This window comes from Elephas maximus, chromosome 15, assembly GCF_024166365.1.
Source record: "Elephas maximus indicus isolate mEleMax1 chromosome 15, mEleMax1 primary haplotype, whole genome shotgun sequence".
NCBI lineage: Eukaryota > Metazoa > Chordata > Mammalia > Proboscidea > Elephantidae > Elephas > Elephas maximus.
The window spans coordinates 70904678-70927861 of NC_064833.1; the positions used below are offsets into that span (position 1 = coordinate 70904678).

General features: G+C 41.0%; 1 protein-coding gene across 9 annotated transcripts in view; it reads left to right on the forward strand.

Moving 5' to 3' along the window:
• The window catches only part of EYA1 (EYA transcriptional coactivator and phosphatase 1), a 438130-nt gene extending 424441 nt beyond the window's left edge, over positions 1–13689 (forward strand). For all 9 annotated transcript variants that reach the window (XM_049853553.1, XM_049853551.1, XM_049853550.1 and 6 more), the window contains 2 exons: positions 232–332; positions 12006–13689. In XM_049853553.1, the coding sequence (XP_049709510.1) occupies positions 232–332; positions 12006–12086 (182 nt within the window). In that variant the 3' untranslated portion in view covers positions 12087–13689. The remainder of the gene's footprint in view (positions 1–231; positions 333–12005) is intronic.
• The last annotated feature ends 9495 nt before the right edge of the window (positions 13690–23184 follow it).

A 23184-nucleotide genomic window follows, 5' to 3' on the forward strand; every position in this document is an offset into this window, starting at 1 on the left:
CAAGGGACAAAAACCACTTGCTAATTTACTTTTTTTTTTTTTTTTTAGTTTATCGTGCAATTCCACTTAGTACCCTAATGACCTACGAAAGCGTTCTTTTCCTACATTTGCCCAAGTGGGAGAGAGTTGAATCAGAAGCAGGCATTTTTTTATACCAACTTCCTGTGCTCTAGTATGGGATTACTCAAACTTTACATTTATGATATTTTATAATTTATTTTTGTTCACTAGGAAAGGAAAGCTGTTTTGAGAGGATAATTCAGAGGTTTGGAAGGAAAGTGGTGTATGTCGTTATAGGAGATGGTGTGGAAGAAGAACAAGGAGCAAAAAAAGTAAGTGTTCCTGGATGGTGGATCCTGTAGCATTTAATTTTTCTTAGTTCTCAAAATTCTCTTTAGCTGGGTAAGCAAAACCAGTTGCATTTCTGCGAAACAGACTGTGACTGTGTGTGGAACTGTAGGCACTAGAAACGGGCAGAGTAGAATTAGATAACTGTGAAGCGATCTTTTTGGATAGTGGAAGGCATAAGGTAAGGTGTTGTGGGGTGGTTAGTCTTCACAGAAAGTAGACTTGGGGAGAAGAAGGCTTAGCAACATAGCCCTCAAGATCATCTGTGTTGTAGTCATGCCAGCATGCCCCTTTTCCTGCAACGGTGGCAGATACTGCCAGGTGATTAAAACATTGGTACCTGAGCCTGGATACAGCTTAGGGACCTTTTTAGAACATCACTTGAGAGAGCTGGCTTGCAAAATGAAAACTGTTTGCAGTCCTAGAGTACGGTGCCTTGTTTTCGTGATGACATTAGTGTCTTGCCTCTCAGGACAATACTTGGGAAGAGGGGAAGGGAGTGGACCAGATAATAAGTCCCTTGACTCCTGGTTTTCCCAGCACACCTTCATTTTATCCTTCAGAATCCCTGCAAGTGTAATTCTATGTCATTTTCCTTAGCTAACAAAAGCTTTCTGTGACATCTCAATGCCTTAAAAAAAAAAAAAAAAAGCTCCACATTCTTTAGCCTGTCAATCAAGGTCTCCACAATCTGGTCACACCCTACTTTTCCAATCTTTTTTGCTTCTACACCTTGTATTGCAGTCACATTCATCTGCTTACCATCCTTCACCGTGTCACTATCTTACTCATTTTCAAGATTCAGTTCATGTACCACCTTTACTATTTCCTCTGTTTTTAAGAGCACTCTTTTATACTTTAATTGGAGAAGCTGTACTGGTAAATAGTTTGGATTCTTGTGCCAGACAGCCTAGGTTCAATTGGCTTTGCCACTTAACCAGTTCGTGACTTTGAGTAAGCTATTTAACCCATCTATTTCTCTTTCTTATCTATAAAATGGAGATCGTAATAGCACCTAGATGATTGGGTATTTTAAAGTTTAGATTTAGTTAAGATTATGTAAAACCCATCAAACAAAGTTGGATACATATAAAAAAATTAATTTTTTTTTTATGCAACAAATGGTAGCTATTGTTATTAATGATTTGTGTATGTGCCTGTTTCAGTAATAAAATGTAAGCTCCAGGGAGCTAGGGATCTTACTTGGTTTGGTTTATTGTTTGAGACTTTGTTCTGAAATTTTTCTAACGTCCTAAATGACAGTCATACTTTGTTTCTTAAATTGAAGAGCATTAAATATTTTATGAGATTAACCAATAGAATGGTTCTTCTTTCTTCCCTGCACACTCACTCTTAGAAATCACCAGATATATATTTATAAAGGATATAACAATTCAGCTCTTCTGGAATGCCTTCTTATTCCAGTGTATACCCAAAAACCCACTGCCGTCGATTCCAACTCATAGCGACCCTATATGACAGAGTAGAACTGCCCCATAGAGTTTCCAAGGAGCACCTGGCGGATTTGAACGGCCAACCTTTTGGTTAGCAGACGTAGCTCTTAACCACTATGACACCAGGGTTTCCTGCAATGTATACCAGTAATGGCAAATAAAGTCACCAGATCACAGATGCAAAATTGAACATTAAGCATGACACATGGTCAACTTTCTTATAGACTCTGAAGATGTCTTAATTTACGTTCAGTGTTTCTGAACTGAATAAAAGCACAGGTGCTGACCCTAATTCTGTCAATAATAGATGATGTCACTCACATCCATAATTACAGAATGTGCCAGGATCCAGCATGCCCTCACAAGCTGCCCAGATAGATATGGTCATTGGTGGTAGAATCCCACACACACTTCATGGCTAGTAGTGCTTGATGCTAAACAGCATTTGCCCATAAAGCACCAGTTCCGACATTCTAATTTCATCAGTGGCCGACCACCATTGTCATTAGGCACATCCATCAACCCTTTGGCTGTCTTGCTAAAATTAAATCTTTTCCAGGCTAAATTAGAATCACCAAAGCTCAACCCTGGAGAGTTAAAACGAATGTTTGGTGGGAATCCAGACCCAAGTCTTCTTCCTGGGAAAGCCTCTGGATTCCCCAGGCCATTCCTACGTAGGACCTCCTAGTGGCCAGGGGAGCATGAAAGAGATTTGCACCTCTAAAAAGCGGCATTTCATGCCAGTGTGGCTCTGGGCCAAGGTGTGAATCTGCCCTCCTGGTGGTCTTTTCCTTCTGGTATTCACCATAAAGTTTAATTTCAGGGAAAGGTTGCCAAAATATGGTGTTCTTGCTTGTGGTAGCCAGGGGGATGCATATTAAAGCCATTGCTTGAAATGCAGGGAGCACAAATATAATCTTTGGACCCCATCAAGGTTCCTGAGGCTGGGTCTCTTCCTAAACTCTTCTGAGAAGTGTGTTTCTTAGAAGCTTGGCATTGGTGAATACAACATGGAAAAAAATAGGAATTCTTGGTTTGATGCTAGAATTGAAAGTAGTAATAGGACAAAAGTATTGGCTCTCTTTGAGTAACAGTTAAAATTGTTTTACTGCTTATCTTTGGATATTTTATTCTCTTCATATATGGGACACATAAACACACATGCACGCTTATACCACAAGGAAACTAGGAAGCCACTTGCAAAGAACATACTCTTTGAATTTTTTTTTTTTTCTCTGAATGACTACTCGGAGCCTCAACGCTCTGTTTTGATTTCCTGGGATGGGTATATAGGATAGAAATCCAAGAGTATCTGTTTTGAACAAACTCTTTGTACCTTGAGACCTTCCAGTGTAGGAGCTCTGATGAAACTGACCAAGAGTTAAAAAAATAGCTTGTGTGTGGAAAACATGCAGATTTTTCAGAAGGCCCTGTTTTTTATGAAGAATCTTGCAAAAGATTCAGAGGTCAGCAATATATCACTCAGAGTGACAGATTGACCATTCCTTTTTGCTTTTCTACCCTTTTGGAAGAGATTTCTGTTTAGCCTTTTTGAGTTAACTAGTACTTAATAGTGTACTTTGTGGACGAAATGAGAGAGCTCTAATAATTCACAAAAGAAAATGAGCATCTTTAAAGTCTCACACAGAAATAGAAAATATTTACTAGATCCCAGCTATCAACAATAGTATTTAATTTAGAGGTATTATTTAACATAGGGGAAAAAGACTCTATAATTCAACATCTCCTTTAAAAAAAACTACCTATAAAAGCATAAGCTATAAGCATAAGCTGTAGAGATAGCTAAAGGATTAATAATAGCGATTATTAACAAGAATTGATACTATCAAGACTTTGGAAACCCTGGTGGCATAGTGGTTAAGTGCTACAGCTGCTAACCAAAGGGTTGGCTGTTCGAATCCGCCAGGCACTCCTTGGAAACTCTTTGGGGCAGTTCTGCTCTGTCTTATAGAGTCGCTGTGAGTCGGAATTGACTCAACGGCACTGGGTTTGGTTTTTTTGGGTATCAAGACCTTATCATATGCCAGCCCCTTTATCTCTATTATCTCATTAAATCCTCACAATTTTATGAGAAGGGAATTCTTACACCCATTTTACAGATGAGAAAGCTGAGGCATGGGGAGGAGGAATAAGTTGATCAAGGTCACAACTAGAAAGAGGCCAAACTAGGACTTGAACCCAGCTCTTTCATCAGGCAGTGAGATATTTCGCACAAAGTTCCTTCAAACTGTAAACATCTTTTATATATTTTAAATGACTTCATTTAGCAAAAAAAATACGTCGTAAGTGTTTTAACTATTAGAATAAACTGAGCAAAAAACCTAAGCAATGTTTGTTTCTTTCCTTTGAGGAAGTAGTTATAAATATGTCAGTGTCCTCTGCTAATTTTATGTTCATGATTACAATTAAATAAGTTAAATAAACCTTTAATTCTGATATTTAATTTAGTTCCTGAGCAATCTAGGTTACTTAAGAAAATTAATAGTAAGCCAATGTAGCTCTACATGTTTGAGCACTAAAATGTTTCATCAAATGTGAACATTTTACATTTCTTCAAAATTGATCTTGAACAATTTAACTTGCTTCTCAGTTTCCTGTATGATTTTAAAAGCTTTTACAATCTCCTGCTCTTTTCCCTGCAGATGTGTCTTTCATCTCCCTAAATAACGTTCTTTTGCTAGAGATTGTTACCCTTTTTTAAGCTCAGAAATGAAAACCAGCAAGTATTCTGCCAGTTGCCGTTTTGTTAATGGTCAATTGAGATCTATTCTGTCATCTTTGTTCTTTTTGCCCATACAGTCTCAGGGCTTTCATCAGTAATTTAATCTAATTCTATAATTTATATCATAAAGAACACCCCCTTCAAAGAGAAAAAGTTAGAAACACCTTTGTGTTTTGAAATAAAGAAATCATTCTAAAGGGATCTCTCATAAGGGTTTTCCACGAGCACCTCTTTGTTCCTAGAAAGACCGAGCAAAGGAGAGTGTGGGAAGCCATCTGCTGACAGATGTCTTCTAGGTCTTTGTTGTCAAAACCTGCCAGGCTCTCCTTTTTCCATAAAATTCTGTTTCCCTAATACAACATGGAAACCCTGGTGCTGTAGTGGCTAAGTGCTACGGCTGCTACCCAAAGGGTCGGCAGTTTGAATCTGCCAGGTGCTCCTTGGAAACTCCATGGGGTGGTTCTACTCTGTCCTATAGGGTCGCTATAAGTCAGAATCGACTCAGTGGCAACAGGTTTGATTTTTTTTTAATACAACATAGGGAAAATAATTAGGCATATGAATGATTAAAAAATTGAAATGTAAGTAATAGATTCCCCTGCACACTGACAGCAGTTTGTCTCTCATCCTTGAAAACCCTATGGAGCAGTTCCACTCTGCACACATGGGATAGCCATGAGTCGGAATCCACTCGAAGATAACCAACAAGAGAAAAAGTGGCTTTGTTTTATAATAGTCCTATACCTTAACTGTAGTTACTTTTCAGAGAACTACTTAAAATAAACCTCTCGAGAATAACACAGGGGAATAATGGCAAGCGTCCGTTATCTGTGTAATAGCCAAGGCTTCACCAGAACATGTTCTTTTAAATGTACAGCCCACAACTTGCTGAAATCCAAAATGAAGCTGAGAACTGGATTAGTAATGCCCTATTCTAAGCTTATGGAGGAGAAAAACACAATCCACTTTTGCAAAAGAGGTAAAATTAAAAACAAAAATTGTACTACAGATGTTACGCGGAACATGGGGATTGCAGGCCACAATACAGTGAATTTTATGATTCTAAAGGCATTCATGCATTTCGCACTTAATGGGCACTTACTATGGGCTAGGCCTTGAATTGGATGCCACTCTTGTCTTTGAAGAGCTGGCTTCTGTCTAGCGGGAAAGCAGATACACAAATGATGAAAGAACAATGCTGTGCAGAAGTTTCACAATGTGTTCTTAAAATAACCTGTCTCCCGGGATCTTTTTATTAACAATTTAGGAAGTCTTTGTACCTCTGTAGGCAAATGTCCTAGAGATAATACATGCACATGAAAGCACAGATATGTTCTCTTTTTTTATCCAAATGGTAACTCTGCACCATTTCTTAGTACCTGCCTTTTCCACTTAAGGTTATATGCTGACAATTATCCCATATCAATACATGGAGCATCTATAATCCTTTTAAATGGCTGCATCGGTATTCCATTACATGGATGCGCTCTAATTTCACTAGTCTCCTGGGGCTGGACATTTAGGCTGTTTCTAGTCCTTTGCTATCAGCTCTGCAGTGAACAGACCTAATGTGGCCCCTGCGCATGCAGGTGAACAATGTGTAGGTTGAATTCCTAGATGTGGAACACCTCAGTCAAAGGATATGCGCGTTTAAATGTTTGAAACATTTTATTAATATCTTCTTAATTCAGCAAAACTCAAGTTGTACTTGAGTGTTCATGTAGCCAGCATTTTATACTATTGATGGTATGTATAACCAAAAGGGGTAAATGCAGATTATCAGATGGGAAAGGGTGGGGTCTGATGATTTGAAAATTTGCATGTGTAGGCAGAGAGGAGGAGGAAAGAGGTGTCATTATTTTCTCACTAGTCAGAGTATTTTGGTTCTGAACACCCAGAAGGAGTCCCTGGATGACTCAAATGTCTAAGCACTGGACTACTAACAGAAAGTTTGGCAGTTCAAATCCACCCAGAGGTGCTTTAGAAGACAGGCCTAGCAATCTGTGTTCAAAAGGTCACAGCCTTGAAAACCCTATGCAACAGTTCTACTCTGCACACATGGGGTTACTATGAGTTGAAATCTTTTCAGTGGCAGCTAACAACAGAAAGCAACAAAGACCCCGCACTTGTGTACTTCCCACAATTTAGAACTTCCCTCGATATATGCCTACTCTTGATAAACTCAATCCTACATGTGTCACTGTTTTAGTTCTCACTTCTGTTATGATTTGTGGTTAGCTCTGTTTTAGTCCTATGACTCCGGTTACCTGATTATCTCCATTTTGGTATCCCATGTCATAGCTACCTGAATATCTGAATACAACCAAATGAATTCAGCTGCCCCAAACCAGTTCACCCACTCACGTTTGCTTTGACATTCTCTGCTTCCAACCCATCATCAAGTCCTGTGAGTTCTCCCCTCACAGTGTCCTTCCTCTATTGCACCCACTCCATTTTCACTGTTACTCTGCCTGGTTCCTCTGCTACCAGCCAGACATCCCTCAGCCTGTCTGTATCCATTCTTCCTTGCTGTCACCCTAAATTGCTTAGCATACCCTCCTCACAGTAACTCCTGACATTAAGGAAGTGTTAGCCTCCTTTCCCTTCCATTTGTTGTTGTTAGGTGCTATCAAGTCGGTTTTCAACTTATAGCGATCCATGGGGTTTTCTAGGCTGTAATCTTTACGAGAGCAGATTGCCAGGTTTTTCTCCCATGAAGCTGCTGGGTGGGTTCAAACCACAAACCTTTCGGTTAACATTGTCCCAGCAGGGCTCCTCCCCTTCAACTTACGAGAAGAATCTAAACTTAGATAGAATCTAAACTTAGATATTCCAAGTACTTCTACGATGAAAAACCTCCTTCCTTATTAGTCTGTATAATGAACACATCATTCCAGCCCCATTACCTCCACATTAATTACTGAAATTGCTCTGTGTATAACCACCTGTCACCCTTGTCCATATCTCCTAACTTGTATTGCCATCCATCTGTTCAGCTTTGCCTAATTGTCAATGATCAACACAAGCCCAGCTTACCCTCTCTGGTCTCCCCTCTCTGAGTTTACCTTTTTGATATTAATCCCACACTATCTTAATTAAACAGTTTCAGCAGCTATGTCTTCCTTGCCTAGCAGTTCTTGACAGGGTGGGTGGGGGCGGCATATGTCTTGTCTTGTACATTATGTATGTATTATAGCTCTAGTGCAGTGTAGGTAATAGAATCGTAGACTTTAATAAACCATTTCCCCTAACCATTTTACAAAGAAACCGGGGCTTCATAATTCAAAGTCAGATAGCGAAAGTCAGACTTGAGATATAACCCAGGTCTCCTCATTCTACCACTTGTTTTTCTTTTGCACCACCAACTCTGACTTCATTTAAGAAATGCTCTCTTCTAGTGGATGCAGGGGGAGAATCTGATTACTTTGCATCCACTTGTCCTAGGAAGCTGTTGTAAATACATAGTCTTCACATAAATACATGTGTCAATTAAGGAAAACATTATCATTTTGCAATATTAGTTCTAATTATTTGTCAGCAGGAGTTTGAGTCATCTAGTCTCTCCCCCTAGACACAGCCTTCTTATAATCCTTGACTTAAGTGAAGATGAAGTGAACATACGTTTTTCTTAGAGAAGCCATTACTTTACCCTTCATGTCATAAAGCCATGACAAGAGTGGACTTGCTGTTCTCATGCAGAGTTCTCACGGTGGGACCTTTGGCACTTTTCCTCCCATGAACGACCCCATCAGCATTGCACTGTTACACGTTGCCTGGAATATGGCATGCCAGTTGGTATTGAGTTGATTCCAACTCAAGGCAACCCCATGTACACCAGAGTAGAACGGTGCCCTGTAGGGTTTTCAGTGGCTGATTTCTAGGAAGTAGATCACCAGGCCTTTCTTTCCAAGTGGCTCTGGGTAGACTCAAACCTCCAACCTTTCAGTTAGCAGCCGAGCATGTTAACCATTTGTACCACCTAGGAACTTCATCTGTAATATACCAGAGGCATATTTCATCATTTGAGCACATTTCAGGGTAAACCAGAAGGCTAAAGACACTGGTAGTTCAGTGCCAGTAAACAAGCCATTTCAGGGCTCTTTGTGGATAACCCCCCCCTTCCATACAGTGTTTTGATATGATGTATAAAGTGAAATAGTTGCAATCAAATGTGCCCTGGGCTGGCATCAGTCCCTACACCTGTAAAGATGAGACACAGCCACTGCCTAGGCCCTTTGTTTACTATGGAATTAAATGCCCAGTTTACATTTTAAGCATATACCAAATATTTCTGGGTACCAAAGAATTAACTGGGTTTTTTTCAATTCGCTTTCAGTTTTTCTGCTGCTTAGTGCATTTTTCAGTGCGTGCTTCGAATGTCTCAATAGCTTTCAAATTTGTATTGCTAATGGCTACATTCGTATAGGACTCGCCTGGGTTAGATATAGCCAACTTCAGATAATTATCATGCAAAAGAATTTGACTGAACCTCCTCTAGAAAAACATTCCACCTCTCACAAGTAATATTATATCTACTTACGAAGATACCTGTTGCTCTCAAGTGAATTCTGACTCATGGCGACCCCAGGTATTACAGGGTAGAACTGCTCCATGGGGTTTTCTTGGCAGTAATCTTTATAGAAGCAGATCACCAGTCATTTATTCCATGGTGATCCAGGGTGGGTTCAAACCACCAACCTTTATGTTAGTTGTGTTTGTGCTACCTGGGGACCTCATTTATGAAGATCGTTGTCCTAGAAGTTTCTGGATGACTAGCTGGAGAGCCTTCAGCATTTCTTTTTACATCCTGAAATAATGATACGTAAGCTCAGTGGGATTATTGTACAGCCCCCTTTCTTCAGTTGTTGATAAGAAGCAGCTTTGGGGACAATGAATCTCTGGCAAATCTAATCAAGAAAATAAGAAAAGCACAAGCTAATTAGAAATAAAGGGATATAAAAATAGATACCAGGTAGATGATAACTTTGAAAATATTAATGATTTTCTTTAAAAATATTTGTCCAAAATAGAATCAAGATTAAGTAGTAAAATGAGCAGGATACAGAATGGTATACATTGTATGTACACATAACTTTAAATATGTGTCTGCGTATATATATCTGAAAATATACAAAAATGTTTATGGTTGTTATCCTTGTGTATAGGATTAGAAATGATTTGTATTCTTTATACAACTCTTTATTGTGCAGATGTTTTATAGTGCACATGAATTTCTGTTCTAATAAGAAAAAAAGAAGATATCTTTTGTGTTGTAACAGATCAGACACTTGGCAAACCCAGATCTATGCATCACAGCCCCTCCAGTGTCTCTTACTGGCAAAGCATAAATGGGATTGTGCAGTGTTTGTTTTGTCTTGTTTTGTTTTTTAAAGCTGCTCTAAGGCCACAGAGATTAGTAGCTAAGGGGCATTAGAGCATACAGGCTTCAGATTCAGACCAGACCTAGTAGAAATCTGGCTTCACTTCTTCCAGGTGATATCTACACATCCTCTGCTCCTCTATGCCTGTTTTTTCATCAGTAAAAATGCTGTAGTACCTTCCTATCTCCAAGGTTATAAGGTCCCTGGGTGGTACAAATGGTTTGCACTTGACTACTAACTTAAAGGTGGGTGGTTTGGACCCACACAATGGCTCTGCAGAAGAAAGGCCTTGTGATCTGCTTCTGTAAAGTTTACAGCCAAGAATACCCTATGGAGAAGTTCTACCCTGTAACATATGGGGTCACCATGAGTGAGAATTGACTCCATCACAGTGAGGTATCTGTGATGTTACATATAGTGAAGCTTAAATGAGAGGGTCCCTGTAAACTGCTTAGTAGAGTCCTGGATAGAATACTTAATCATAATAGTTATTATTAATAAACTCCTTAATAGGGTTTACCAGGCCCTGCACCCAGTCATCACAACTGAATCACTCACACACGAAGCCATAATTCCACCTGTGAACTTTTCCTTTATTCTCCTCCTGCCACACACACATTCTCAGATGCTCATTCTTTCATACCTAGCTCAACTATTACCCAGTTTTCCCAGTTCCCCAGGCAAAGGTAGCTACACCCTCCAACTACTGTGATAAGACTTAGGTAAATGCTCATGATTATTGTACATTTCTGCCACTCTCCTACAGCCTGCGAGAGAGTAGACCAGGAACTATGCGTCTGTGGGTTTTCTGCAACTCAGCACAGTGCCTGGAAACTCAAAAAATACTGTATAAATGAATGCAAAATAGTATCTCTTTACTCTAAAGTTGCCATGTGAATTAGCCTTCTAAAATTCTGCAAGATCTTTAGTACTCAGTTATAGATTATTCTGTTACTGAAGAATCACAAAGATAAATAGATAATCCAAAGTAGCATAGAGTCCAAGAATGTCTACATCTGATACGTGAATATAACATATGGTTTTCACAGGTAATAAGGTAAAACAATTACTAATAAATAACTTAATAGTTTGTATTCCCGGTATATAACAGCAATGTGGTCTACATCATGCTTCCACTATCACTTGTACACAGTCCACCCAAAATCCTCTTATTTGCTTCCATGCCAGACTCTCCTCTTTTCTCAGAACTATAATTGCAAATTTTTTATACTCTGGCCTTTTTTTTTTTTTTTTTTTACAATGGGCTAAATAGAATTTTGTCCTCTGAAAGGTGGTGATTATATTTAAGGAAAAGTTTGCTGAAGCATAAGTACTTACTATATAGTGCTTTTGAATAGTGAATCTTTATAATCATGTTTTCCCTTTTCATCGATGAGATAACTTCTGTTTCTTTCCAGTTTTTCCTGTATCTGACTTACTGAGGTGTTTCACAAACATTTCCATTATCTAATCTCTAGATTTTTAGATTGATGGTTTAAACAACTACAAAAACAAATGAAACTTAGACATTCATTTATAATTTTCCCGTATGGTAAAACCATTTCGAGATCGATATAAAAAATAACTGATGGACATGATTGAAGAAAAGTTGCTTCATATTTGAGCAAGATTAAATTCTGAAAAATGTAAAATACTACCAACTAAGGACAGCTGCTTAATCTCTTATAAAATATGAGCTTTCTAAACTTGCAGCCTTAAAAATCCACTGTATTACATGTTTTGAAATGCAGCTGGTTTCGGCAAAGTTTCATTCATAGCTATGTTTTATTTTAAGCTTGGAGTTGGCATTCATGTCACAGTGAAGATCTAGTTAAGAAATATCCATCACCTTCTTAAAAGAAACAGACTCTAGATTATATTTTACAGTTCAGTCCAGTATTCTTAGGGGAGGATTAAATTTGAGTTTTTGTTTAAAACAGATGTGATGTGAAGATGTTGGCTGGCAGTTTTTACAATACTGAAGAAAGGGGGTAGATAGTGTGGTGGATTTTCAGCAGACATTTTAAGGGCTTGTGCAGGAACGTTCTCTGTCGTCACTGTGTGTCTGCCCTTTTGCAGCACGCCATGCCTTTTTGGAGGATCTCCAGTCACTCGGACCTCATGGCCCTACATCATGCCTTGGAGCTGGAGTACCTGTAACAGCCACAGAGCACTTTGAAACCCCACAACTGCCCTTTTGACCAGGGACAAATCCAGCAGCCCTGAGTCTTGTGTCAGCGCTGGACGACTGAACTTAGCAATTTCAACATATTGACGCACAGCTGCTGTCAGTCCTGACCTCTTGCCCTTGTGGCAAATGGCGGACGATGTCTGTTTCTACAGAACAGCTGTTGACTCTAGTACTGTGAATCCAATGAAAACAAGCCATGAGAATGTTCTAACACGGTGTACTGTGTCTTTGCCACGTTAACTACACGGTTCAAACCTGTGAAGAAAGGAACTGCAAACACTTAAGGTTTTAGCATCTTCAATGTGACAGAAACAGCTTCTTCAGTACAGCAAACTTGATTGCACAACAAAGACTAAAACGTGCGTCCTGAATACCAGTGGAGTAATTTTCTTGTAAAGAAGGTTTACTTTTTGGTGTCCCATACCCAGGGTAATCTGTACATCTCTACTTATTTATGAACAGACTTTTTTTAAACAGCTTTATTGAGGTATAGTTCACATACCATACAATTCCCCCAAACAGATTTTGACATCAAACAGAAGAGACAATAGCCTAAGAAATAAACGAGTAAAGGCCTTTGCCTCACGACACAGCAAGTACTTTTTAATTTTTAGCACATTACAAAGTAGTTTAATAATGTCTAATTTAAACATGTAATATGTACATCACTGAGACAATCATGTACAGAAAGAATTTTGGGTGTAAATTTGTAATAATGGATGATTCTTTTACATATTGTTTAGGGAAATGATATTGAAAGGTAGAAATGCCTTGATAGTGAAGTAATGAGGCAACCTGTGCACAGACTCATGTGTGGTGCCTTACTGAAGTATTGGGTATAAATATGTAGATAATGGAATTTTTTTTTTTTTTTAGATAATGTTGTCAAGACCAAAAACATGGATGTCAAGTGTCAATAAGGATTTTGTTTTCCCAAATTTTTTTCTCAATTCTTTTTTTTTTTTTAATGCTATTAGGACAGTTTTGGTTAAAAAAAAGAGTGGTTTCTTAACTAACTTGGGAAAAAAGGTCTTAATACCACCTCACTGTTTCATTTTCCACACGAATTAATGTATTATATGTAACTACTTGGAATAAAATGATTATTCAAATGCTTCTTCCCACAGAAAGAATGTAGATGATAGAATATATTTTATTAATAAAAAGTGTCACAAATTGGAGACTAGCAAAGCAAGGTTTTCATGGGCTCAATTACTTTTGTGTCTGCGTTTTTTTTTTATTTTTTTATTTTAGATAAAGGAGTAAATTACTACATACCTGGAAATCAGCACAAATTGGCATTATTCCTTAGAGCTGCATTTTCTGTCTGTCCCTTTCCTCTTCTCTCTTTTGCTCCTTCTCACTGAGGAAAGTTCATTGCCGGCGGTGGACTGGGCACAGTCAACATCACCAAGGAACTGATTTCCTCTCTACAAATCTGGGGAATAAAAACTGTCACCTTCATCACACCATAAGAAAGTTTCTCCAAAAGTGATCCATTTGTCTGGGCACTGTTTTTCTCAGCTAAAGCCTTCCATTGTCCTGAAATTACTTTTGCATTTTTTTTTTTTTTAATATTATGTTGGGAAAAAAACATCAGCTTTGACCCAGCTACCCAAAGTAGCTACAGAGCTACTCCATCTATTTTTGAAGTTTCATGTTGCTGCTAGAACTAGTCATTGGTGGACTCTCCAAATTGCTTAAATTAACAACTGGATTAGCTCTTTTCTTTTTTGCTTGAAGCAAACAGAAGTTGACAGTTTTTTCACCTTTTCTTTTTACGGTTTTGTACTCTGCAGACTGAAAAGACAACGTTTCTCTTGGCCTTACTGTATAAAGGTGTGTTGTGTCCACAGCTGTGTACAGAATTTTTCTTCATTTTGTGTTTAAATTAATAAAATTGATTTGTGAAGTACTGTAAGCTTCTTGAATATCTATTTTTTCTTTTTTCCTCTTGGTTATATGAAATAGCAGGATCTTGGTTGCCTTAGAAAGCTCATAGTCAAACAAAAGGAAGTTGTATGAAGTAATTGCAGTGATGGCTTTATCAGTCTTTTAGGAGACTAAACTAGAAGGGTAACAGTTGTTTCTTTGATCACTGTAAGAACAGATGAGTGGAAAAGCTCTTTACACCCCCCCCCCCAAAAGAAAACTAAGTTGGAGCCTCCTTCCCATTTATCTATTGCGGAACAGAATTCAGCATCAGGTGTTTTGCCCAGCAGCGCATAGATTTAGCCACTTAAATACCCAAGGGACAGCAACGTCAAACAGTTTCATCTATGAAGAATGCCTACTACATATACCTCTAAGATTTGGCTGTGTTAATCACGGACAGAAGGCTGTAAAACAGCATAATTTGTGTCCTCCTACTCTGTCCTATAGGGTCGCTATGAGTTGCAATTGACTCAACGGCAATGGGTTTTGGGTAGGACTTAATTTTAGAAACACCAGATTCATACACGCAAACATGGGAAAATCAGACTTGCAATTTTCTAACTCATTTATCAGGCTCAAGACGTTCATTTTTCACATGCACGCACAGGGCCAGATGGGATGATTAGTGAAGTGTCTGAGCATGCTCAGATAGCCTGAGAATGAAAAAGGTTTGGGGGAAGTCTTCAGCGAGGGGTATTTAGGTGTCAAGTGAAGAAAGTATGGATATTAGGGAAAACAGGATATACCCTCAACAGATAAATTTTCTAAAGCATCACTTCTGACATGACACCCTGCCCACGATGCTTATAGGCCTCTCTTTTGACCGTAGGTTAGAGCCCATGTTTCTCCACCTGGCATTCTAGAGCCTCCAAATACAGTCTCTACCTTCCTTCCCCATCACCCTTATGTCAGTTTGTCATACTGTGGTGGCTTGCGTGTTGCTGTGATGCTGGAAGCTATGCCACCCATATGTCAAATACGAGCAGGGTTACCCATGGTGGGCAGGTTTTAGCAGAGCTTCCAGACTAAGACTAGGAAGAAAGGCTTGATGATTACTTCTGAAAACTAGCCTATGGATCACAATTAGGGCTTCAAACTGGTTCCTTCCAGTTCAAACTCCTGCTGACAATTTGCATTTCCAACGAATTCCCAGATGATGCTAGTACTGCTGGTGAGGGACCAATTCTGAGAACCACTAGCAGAGCAGTGGTTCTCAAAATATACAGAAGAGTCACCTGGGGATCTTGTTAAAATGTAGATCCTGATTCAGTATATAGGGTGTGAAAATGCAAATTCTCATCAGGGGTTCGAACTGGAGCAAACCGGTTTGAAGCCCTGATCACCACCAAATATTGTCTGATATAGTGGTGGAAGATGCCTTCCTAGTTTGGAAGGCACTCAGAATACACAGTGACCACAACAATGGACTTGAGCACACCAATGATCATGAAGATGGCACGCAGTGTTTTATTGTGTGGTACATGGGGTTGCCATGAGTCAGAGCCAACTCGACAGCAGCTTATGACAACTTTCCTTCCCAATATTATCTTCCGCTATGGTTACAATGGAAACCCTGGTGGCATAGTGGTTAAGTGCTACGGCTGCTAACCAAAAGGTCGGCAGTTCAAATCCACCAGGCGCTCCTTGGAAACTGTACAGGGCAGTTCTACTCTGTCCTATAGGGTTGCTATGAGTTGGAATTGACGGCAACGGTTTTGGTTTGGTTTTTTTATGGTTACAGCTGCCATGGTTAAGAACTCAGCTGCTAACCAAAAGGTCGACAGTTCAAATCCACCAGCCGCTCCTTGGAAACCCTATGGGGCAGTTCTCTGTCCTATAGAGTTGCTATGAGAGTCGGAATCACCTTGGGGGAAGGGGCGGTTAATAGACACCAAGCAGCCCTTATCAGCCCTGCCCCATCTTTACTCAGGGCATCCTCGTTGCTGTTAATGACCTCATCCCCCCTCAATCCGTCCAAATTGTATCCAGCTTCAGGCCTTCCTCCTTTGCAGAGCCTTCTTTTCCATCGTGGCACACAGTGTTAGCTCCTTCCCTTGAGCTTCTCCTACCTATTGTGCCTTCACTGGCAGTTCGTATCATTCCTTTCAGTGAAGACTCACTGGGCACCACCATGTGCCACCACCATCCCGGGTGCCGAGTATACATGGCCCCTGCTCCTGATTTTTGGTGGAGACACAATAAATCAACGAATGAATAAGGTCGCAAAAGTTCTTTATGGAAAATAAAACGTGGAATATAGATAAGTGACAGGGATAAACGACCTTGGATTAGATAGCTAGAGCCAAGATGTTCGAGCTAAGGCCAGAGTACTAAGTAGTTAACAGTATGCGAAGATGGAGGGTGGGGTGGTGGTGGAATACAGACAAAGGCCCTCAGGAGAGAATCCTTCTATTGTGTTCTAGAAGTGAAAATCTCCCTGGAAAGGAGAGGAGACCAGCAAAGACCTGAGGTCATGGTAAGTGACGTGGATGCTAGCCTTAGTGAAACAGGAGGCTGCTGGGGATTTTACACAGGTGTGTGACCTGCTCTGATTCACCCTGAAAGATCCCTCTGACAGTTGGGTGAAGAATGGGCTAGAAGAGGCAAGAAAAGAATGGGGGGGAGAGGGCAGTTATTAGGCTATTCAAAAAAAAGCCATTGCCTTCTAGTTGATTCTGACTCATATCGACCCTATAGGACAGAGTAGAACAGCCCCATAGGGTTTCCAAGGAGGGGCTGGTGGATTTGAACTGCCGACCTTTTGGTTAGCAGCCTGAGCTCTAAACCAGGGCCCTATTAGGCTATTAGGGAAGTCCAGATGCGCAGTGGCCAGGCTGGGCTAAGGTGGTGGAAATAAAGTTATGGTTTATTTTTAGTGATAGAGATGACAGGATTTGCTAATAGGTCAAATGGGGGGTCAGATGGTGAGATATATGGGGAATCCAGACAACTCGAAGCTAAGGGGCCTCAATACCACTGTGAGATAGTACAGTCTCGTGGCTAGGAGCCCAGTTTCTGCAGTCACACTGCCCAGCTCCTAATCCCAACTTCACCTGTTTGCCTCCCAAGTTATTTAACTTTTCTGTGCCTCAGTTTCCCTATCTGTTTAAAACAAAAACTAAAACAAGCCCATTTCCATGGAGTCTATTCCAACTCTTGGAAACCTCTGTGTTACAGACGAGAACTGTTCTACAGGGTTTTCTTGGCTGTAACCTTTATGGAAGCAGATTGCTAAACCTTTTTTTCTAAGCAGCACTGGGTGGTTTCAAACCTCCAGCCTTTAGGTTAGTAGCCAATTCCAAGCTGGAAAGCTGCTTGCACCACCCAGGGACTTACCTGTAAAACGGGGATAACAATAATATCTACTTCAGAGTGTTAGTGCGAGGATAAAACAAGTTACTACATGTAAAGTGTATGGAATTCTGCCTGGCAGACTCTCTAACGTTACCCATTATCATGCTAATTTTTCTAATCAATTAAAGAACCAGTTACTTTGCTGGTGCTGGTGGTGCAGTGGTTAAGAGCTTGGCTGCTAACCAAAAGGTCAGCAGTTTGAATCTACCAGATGCTCCTTGGAAACCCTATGGGGCGGTTCTACTCTGTCCTGTAGGGTCGCTATGAGTCAGAATCAACTCAACAGCAACGGGTCTCGGGGTTGTTTTTTTTTTTTTTTTTTGGTTTCCTTGAACACACAGACTCTTTAGAAGGGCAGTGCATTATTTGGGCCTACTCCAGAGAAAAAGCTGAAAAAGGCTGTGGTCCCTAACCTCAAGGGTTCGGAAGGTGGCTATTAAAGAAGAATTACAATTACAGAAAACCGAAATCAGTTGCTATCTAGTTCACCGTGACTCATGGCAACTCCGTGTGTGTCAGAGTAGAGCTGTGCTCCACAGCATTTTCAGTGTCTGGTTTTTCGGAAGTAGATCACTAGGCCTCTCTTCTGAGGTGCCTCTGGATGAACTCCAGCCTCCAGGATTTTGGTTAGCAGCTGAGCCTATTAACCATTAGCACCACCCAGGGACTCTACAATTATAGGAAAGGCTTCAGTAAGCAGAACTGTTGATGAGGGGTGGAGCTAGCATGGGCAGCCTGGGCAGACAGGAAATGCTTCCTTAAAGAACTGATGTCTGAAATGAGACTGGAAGGCTGGGAGGAGTTGGCCTAAGCAGTGAGTGGGAAGGAGTGTGGCAAGCTTGGGGGGCAGGGGCAGGGACTGGAGCACAGAGAATGAGGGGCAGAGGGCAGACGGGGAGGTGGGAGAGGGATTCCCCAGAAAGGGCCCAAGAGACAAACAGAGGGGTTGGGGCTTTAACTGTCTTTCATCTTGGAGTAAATTAGGTAGGCTCCATGCCTTTATTATGCGTGAGCATGATTATCTTCCTTAGAGGCTAGGAACAGAAAGTTCATTTAGGCTCCTGCATTACCACACAGGGCCTGAAACCCTGCACTGTGGGTCATACTTCTGCACTAAAACCAGACTTAGAATGTTAGGTCTACGTAGTGGCTAGCTGAGCCTTTTTTATTTTACAGGTTACAAAACTCGGGTTAAATGCTTTGCCCAAAGGGGCCAGAGCCAAATACAGCAGAGTCATGACCCAAACCCACCCTCCTGGATGCAACACAGGATCATGAAAAGATGATGAGGGCAGTTGGTCTCCTCGATCTCTAAATAGCAGGACGAGCTGAGGCTTCCCCTTCCAGTTTTCATGGTGTATGTATGCGGCATTTTGTCCACAGTTAGTACAATCTTCCAGTGATGTATGAATGCTTTTTTTTTTCAACCTTAGCACCTCACTTCTGTCACCCATCCAAAGAATGGTTTAAAATTTGTTTTCCAGTTTACGTTGACAGATGTCAAAGAAAATACACACACATTTTGTTATAGATTTTAAAAATTTGTTTTTCAAAGCATTTGAGTATGCCGTAGAGGTTTCTCAATTCAAATTAATATAAAGGAGGCCATTTGCTTAACAGAATGTAGAGATGGTGCCGGGGACGTGTTCATTTAGGAGCGGCAAGAAACTTCCTTCCAGACACTGAAACTTACCCACACTGCATGTGGCTACACACGCTTCAACCATAATAGTCCTATCCATCCAGCTCATGAGAGCTTTTTGACAATCCACAAGGATAGAGTTAGTGAAAGCACTTCTTTCTTTCAGTGTCTTTCTGAACATTTCCGCTTCTCCCCATTCAGTGCAATTATACAAACTGACAGGATAACTTGTGACAGAAGAAATGAAAGGGTTTGTAATTTAGGAAACCTTTGGCCCCGCTGACTGAAAGCAGGTTGTTTGTAAAAAGGAAATCCTGACCTCAGCTAACTGGCAAACTCTGTCAGAAGCAATACATGGAAGCGAAGGAGAAAGAACAGTGCTAGGGACTTTTATTGGCAACAGAAGGGAAACGGATGCTGTGCCAGAGGGAAGCCCTTCAAGGAGACCCTCGCCAGTGGGGAACGAGACATGAGAGGTTGCTGTGTGTGTGGACCCTGCGTCCCCTCGGAGGTTCTGTTCTGGGTTTGTGGGCTGGTTTGACAGGGGGGTTTGCTTCTTGGAACAATAGCTGGATTGACAACCCTGAAAACTCATTTCCTCCTGCTAGCTGAGGTTGGAGGCTCTGCGCTCCATGGCCTGCCCCGTGGTGTAAAGCTCTAAGGCCCCCAAAGGACAGGTGTGAAGGGACATAAGCCATCTAATGTTTTCCGCCACCACCCATCTATCAGTTTGTCCTATTCTGGTGGTTTGTATGTTAATGTGGTGCTAAAACCTATATCGCTGGTATTTCAAATGCCAGCAAGGTCAATTGTGGTGAACAAGTTTCATTGGAGCTCCCAGAGTAAGACAGACTAGGAAGAAAGACCTGCAATCTACTTTCAAAAATTAGCCAATGAAAACCCTACAGAATATTGTTTGATATAGGGCTGGAGGATGAGCACCCTAGATTGGAAAGCTCTCAAGATATACAACAACGGATGCAACAACGAACTCGAGCACACCAACTGAAGTGAGGATGGCACAGGACTAATGAATGTCTTGTTCTCTTGTACACAGGGTTGCTGTGAGTCAGAGCTGACTTAACAGCAGCTAACAACAATAATGTCTTCCAAGTTGAGGTCTGGTCTCCTGTGTCAGTGGTTCTCAGTTGGCTCCCAATGAAATCACAGGGAGTGCTTTTAAAAATATCCATGTTTGAGCCCCACCCAGGAATTCTAATGTAATTTGTCTGGTATGAGTCCTGTGCAACAGCCAAGGCAAAAAGCCATTGCTCTGTGCCACCAGGTATGTGAAAAAAACCTCATTGACCAGTCACCTCCCAGCACTGTTGGCTACTTTGCCAAGTGTGCTTTCTAGCCCTCAGCCTTTTCTTTCCAATCCATTCAGATTCCCCGTTGGCCCTGATCATGCTCCTGAAATCCCTATGACGTGACTTCTTCCATTCACCACCCATGTGGGGAGTTTCTACTGTGCATGATGAACTGTACCACTGTCAGCATGTCTGCAAGGGACGGACAATTTAGACAGAGGATAATAAAACTGCCTGTGCTGAGAGAGGAAAAGCTGGTGGTATAGTGGTTAAGACCTACTGCTAAGCAAAAGATCAGCGGTTCAAATCTGCCAGGCTCTCCTTGGAAACTCTATGGTGCATTTTGACTCTGTCCTATAGGGTTTCTATGAGTTGGAATCAACTTGACAGCAATGGGTTTGGTTTTTTTTTTTTTTTTTTTTTTGGTGCTGCGGTCCACACTAGATTGCTGTCTTCAATCTGGGGGTCAGGAGCCAGGGGAAACAAAGATAACAAGTCATTTGAATTTATAATGGAAGGTCAGGGAGGATAGCGATGAGTGTTGCTGGGAGAAACAAGAGCAGTCTCATTGACGAGATGATGTCGGCATAAACAAAGAATAAGATGCTGATGGCTCTACTGAAACCTTCCAGCCTTCCCCCAGTCAAAGGCCCACCTGCTCAAGGCACAAGTCCCAGACACGCAAGTCTCCTTAATTTTTCCCTCTTTCTGAAGCCCCAATTCCAGTCCTTTACTGAGACTTTCCAATTTTCCACACAACACATCTTCAATGGGTCCACTGCTCTCTTCCATTTCTGCTACCACTGTCATCCAAGTCACTGTTGTTACTCTTCATGGAACTCCTGAAAATCCACCCAGCTGGTCTCCCAACCCTCACTATCCCCTCTCCAGCCTATTCGCCACACAACAGCTTCAGGGGTCATTTTACAATGTAAATGATATCCTATAGAGTCCTTGGCACAGTGGCTAAAGCAACTGGCTGCTAAATGAAAGGTCGGTGGTTTGAAACTACCAGCAGCTCCACAGGAGAAAGATGTGGCAGCCTGCTTCCATACAGATTTACAGCCTTGGAAACCCTGTGGGGTTGCTATGAGTTGGAACTGACACGATGGCAGTGGGTTTGGTTTTAGTTTTTTATGGAGTCCTTGGGTGATGCAAATGGTAACATGTTTGGCTGCTGTCTTAGTCATCTAGTGCTGCTATAAGAGAAATACCACAACTGGATGGCTTTAACAAACAGAATTTTATTCTCTCACAGTCTAGTAGGCTAAATGTGCAAATTCAGGGCTCCAGCTCTAAGGGAAGGCTTTTTCTGTCAGTTCTAGAGGAAGGTCCTTGTCATCGATCTTCCCTTGGTCTAGGACTTTCTCCACGCAGGAACCTCGGTTCAAAGGACAAACTCTGCTCCTGGCACTGCTTTCTTGGTGGTATGAGGTTACCATGTCTCTCTACTCACTTCTCTCTTTTATATCTCAAAAGAGATTGGCTTAAGACACAATCTAACCCTGCAGATCTCCTCAATGTAACTACCGCTAATCCATCTCATTAATATCATAGTGATAGGATTTACAACATATAGGAAAATCACACTGGATGACAAAATGGTGGACAATCACGCAATACTGGGAATCATGGCCTAGCCAAGTTAACAGGTATCTTGGGAGGACACAATTCAATCCATGGCAGCTGCTAACCAAAAGGTTGGAGGTTCAAGCCCACCCAGAGGTGCTCAGAAGAAAGACCTGATGACCTACTTTTGAAAAATCATCCACTGAAAACCGTATGGGTTCGCCATGAGTCAGAATCAACTTGGTAGCAACTGGTTACTACTGCTTTTAAAATAAAACCTGCGCTCCTTCCAGTGTCCTACCTGATTTGACTGCCTCTTGGCATTGACCTTGTGGCCACCCCTCTGTTCCTCATTCGTTTAGCTCTTGCCACACTGGTCACCTTGCCAGTCCTTGAGTGTCCTAAATATGGCCAATCCTCACAATTCGTGGTAGTTTATGGTCTATAAAGCTTACACGAAGGCTGGACTAGCCACTTGTTCAATCTCAACTGGGGATGGACGTGTGAGGAACTCAAATTCTCTGCAAATTCTGCACATAAGCCTGTTCACAAATAACCTTGAAAGCATGCTGAGTATTAATTTTGGGCTTACACATAATTTTTAGCAAGTAGGCATATTGACAAATACAAAATCTGTGGACAGTGAGGCTCAACTGCACGGCTCCACTTCAAGGCCTTTCCATGTGCTCTCTGTCTAGAGGACTCTTCACACAGCTTCGCAGGCCTCACTCACTAGTCTCTCTAAATAGATGGCCCCCACACAGAAAACCTACCCTTTCCTTCACTTGTAGAGCCTGTTTCCTTCATCACACATCCCACAATTTATCATTTTTAATTTGTTTGAGTACACTTCTGCCACCTGCCTTACTTAAAAAAAAAAAAAAAACGCATTGCTGTAGAGTTGATTCCGACTCATAGAAACCCTATAGCAGAGTAGAACTGCCCCATAGGGTTTCCTAGGAGCAGCTGGTGGATTCAAACTGCTGACCTTTTGGTTACCAGCCATAGCTTTTAACCACTGCTCTGCCAGGGTTACTGCCTCCCTTAGTAGGTTGGAAACTCCACAAAGATAATAGGGTCATTACCACTGTATTCCCAACATCAAGAGTTAACATGCTAATAATTTTTAATAATGCTTAACAGTTCAATAATTTTTATATTTTTACATTTTTATTTATAATAACAAAATTAAAGTATTTTTTGACTGAATGGATGAAGGACTGAATTACAGATGGGTGAGCAAAGGCTTTGGGGACT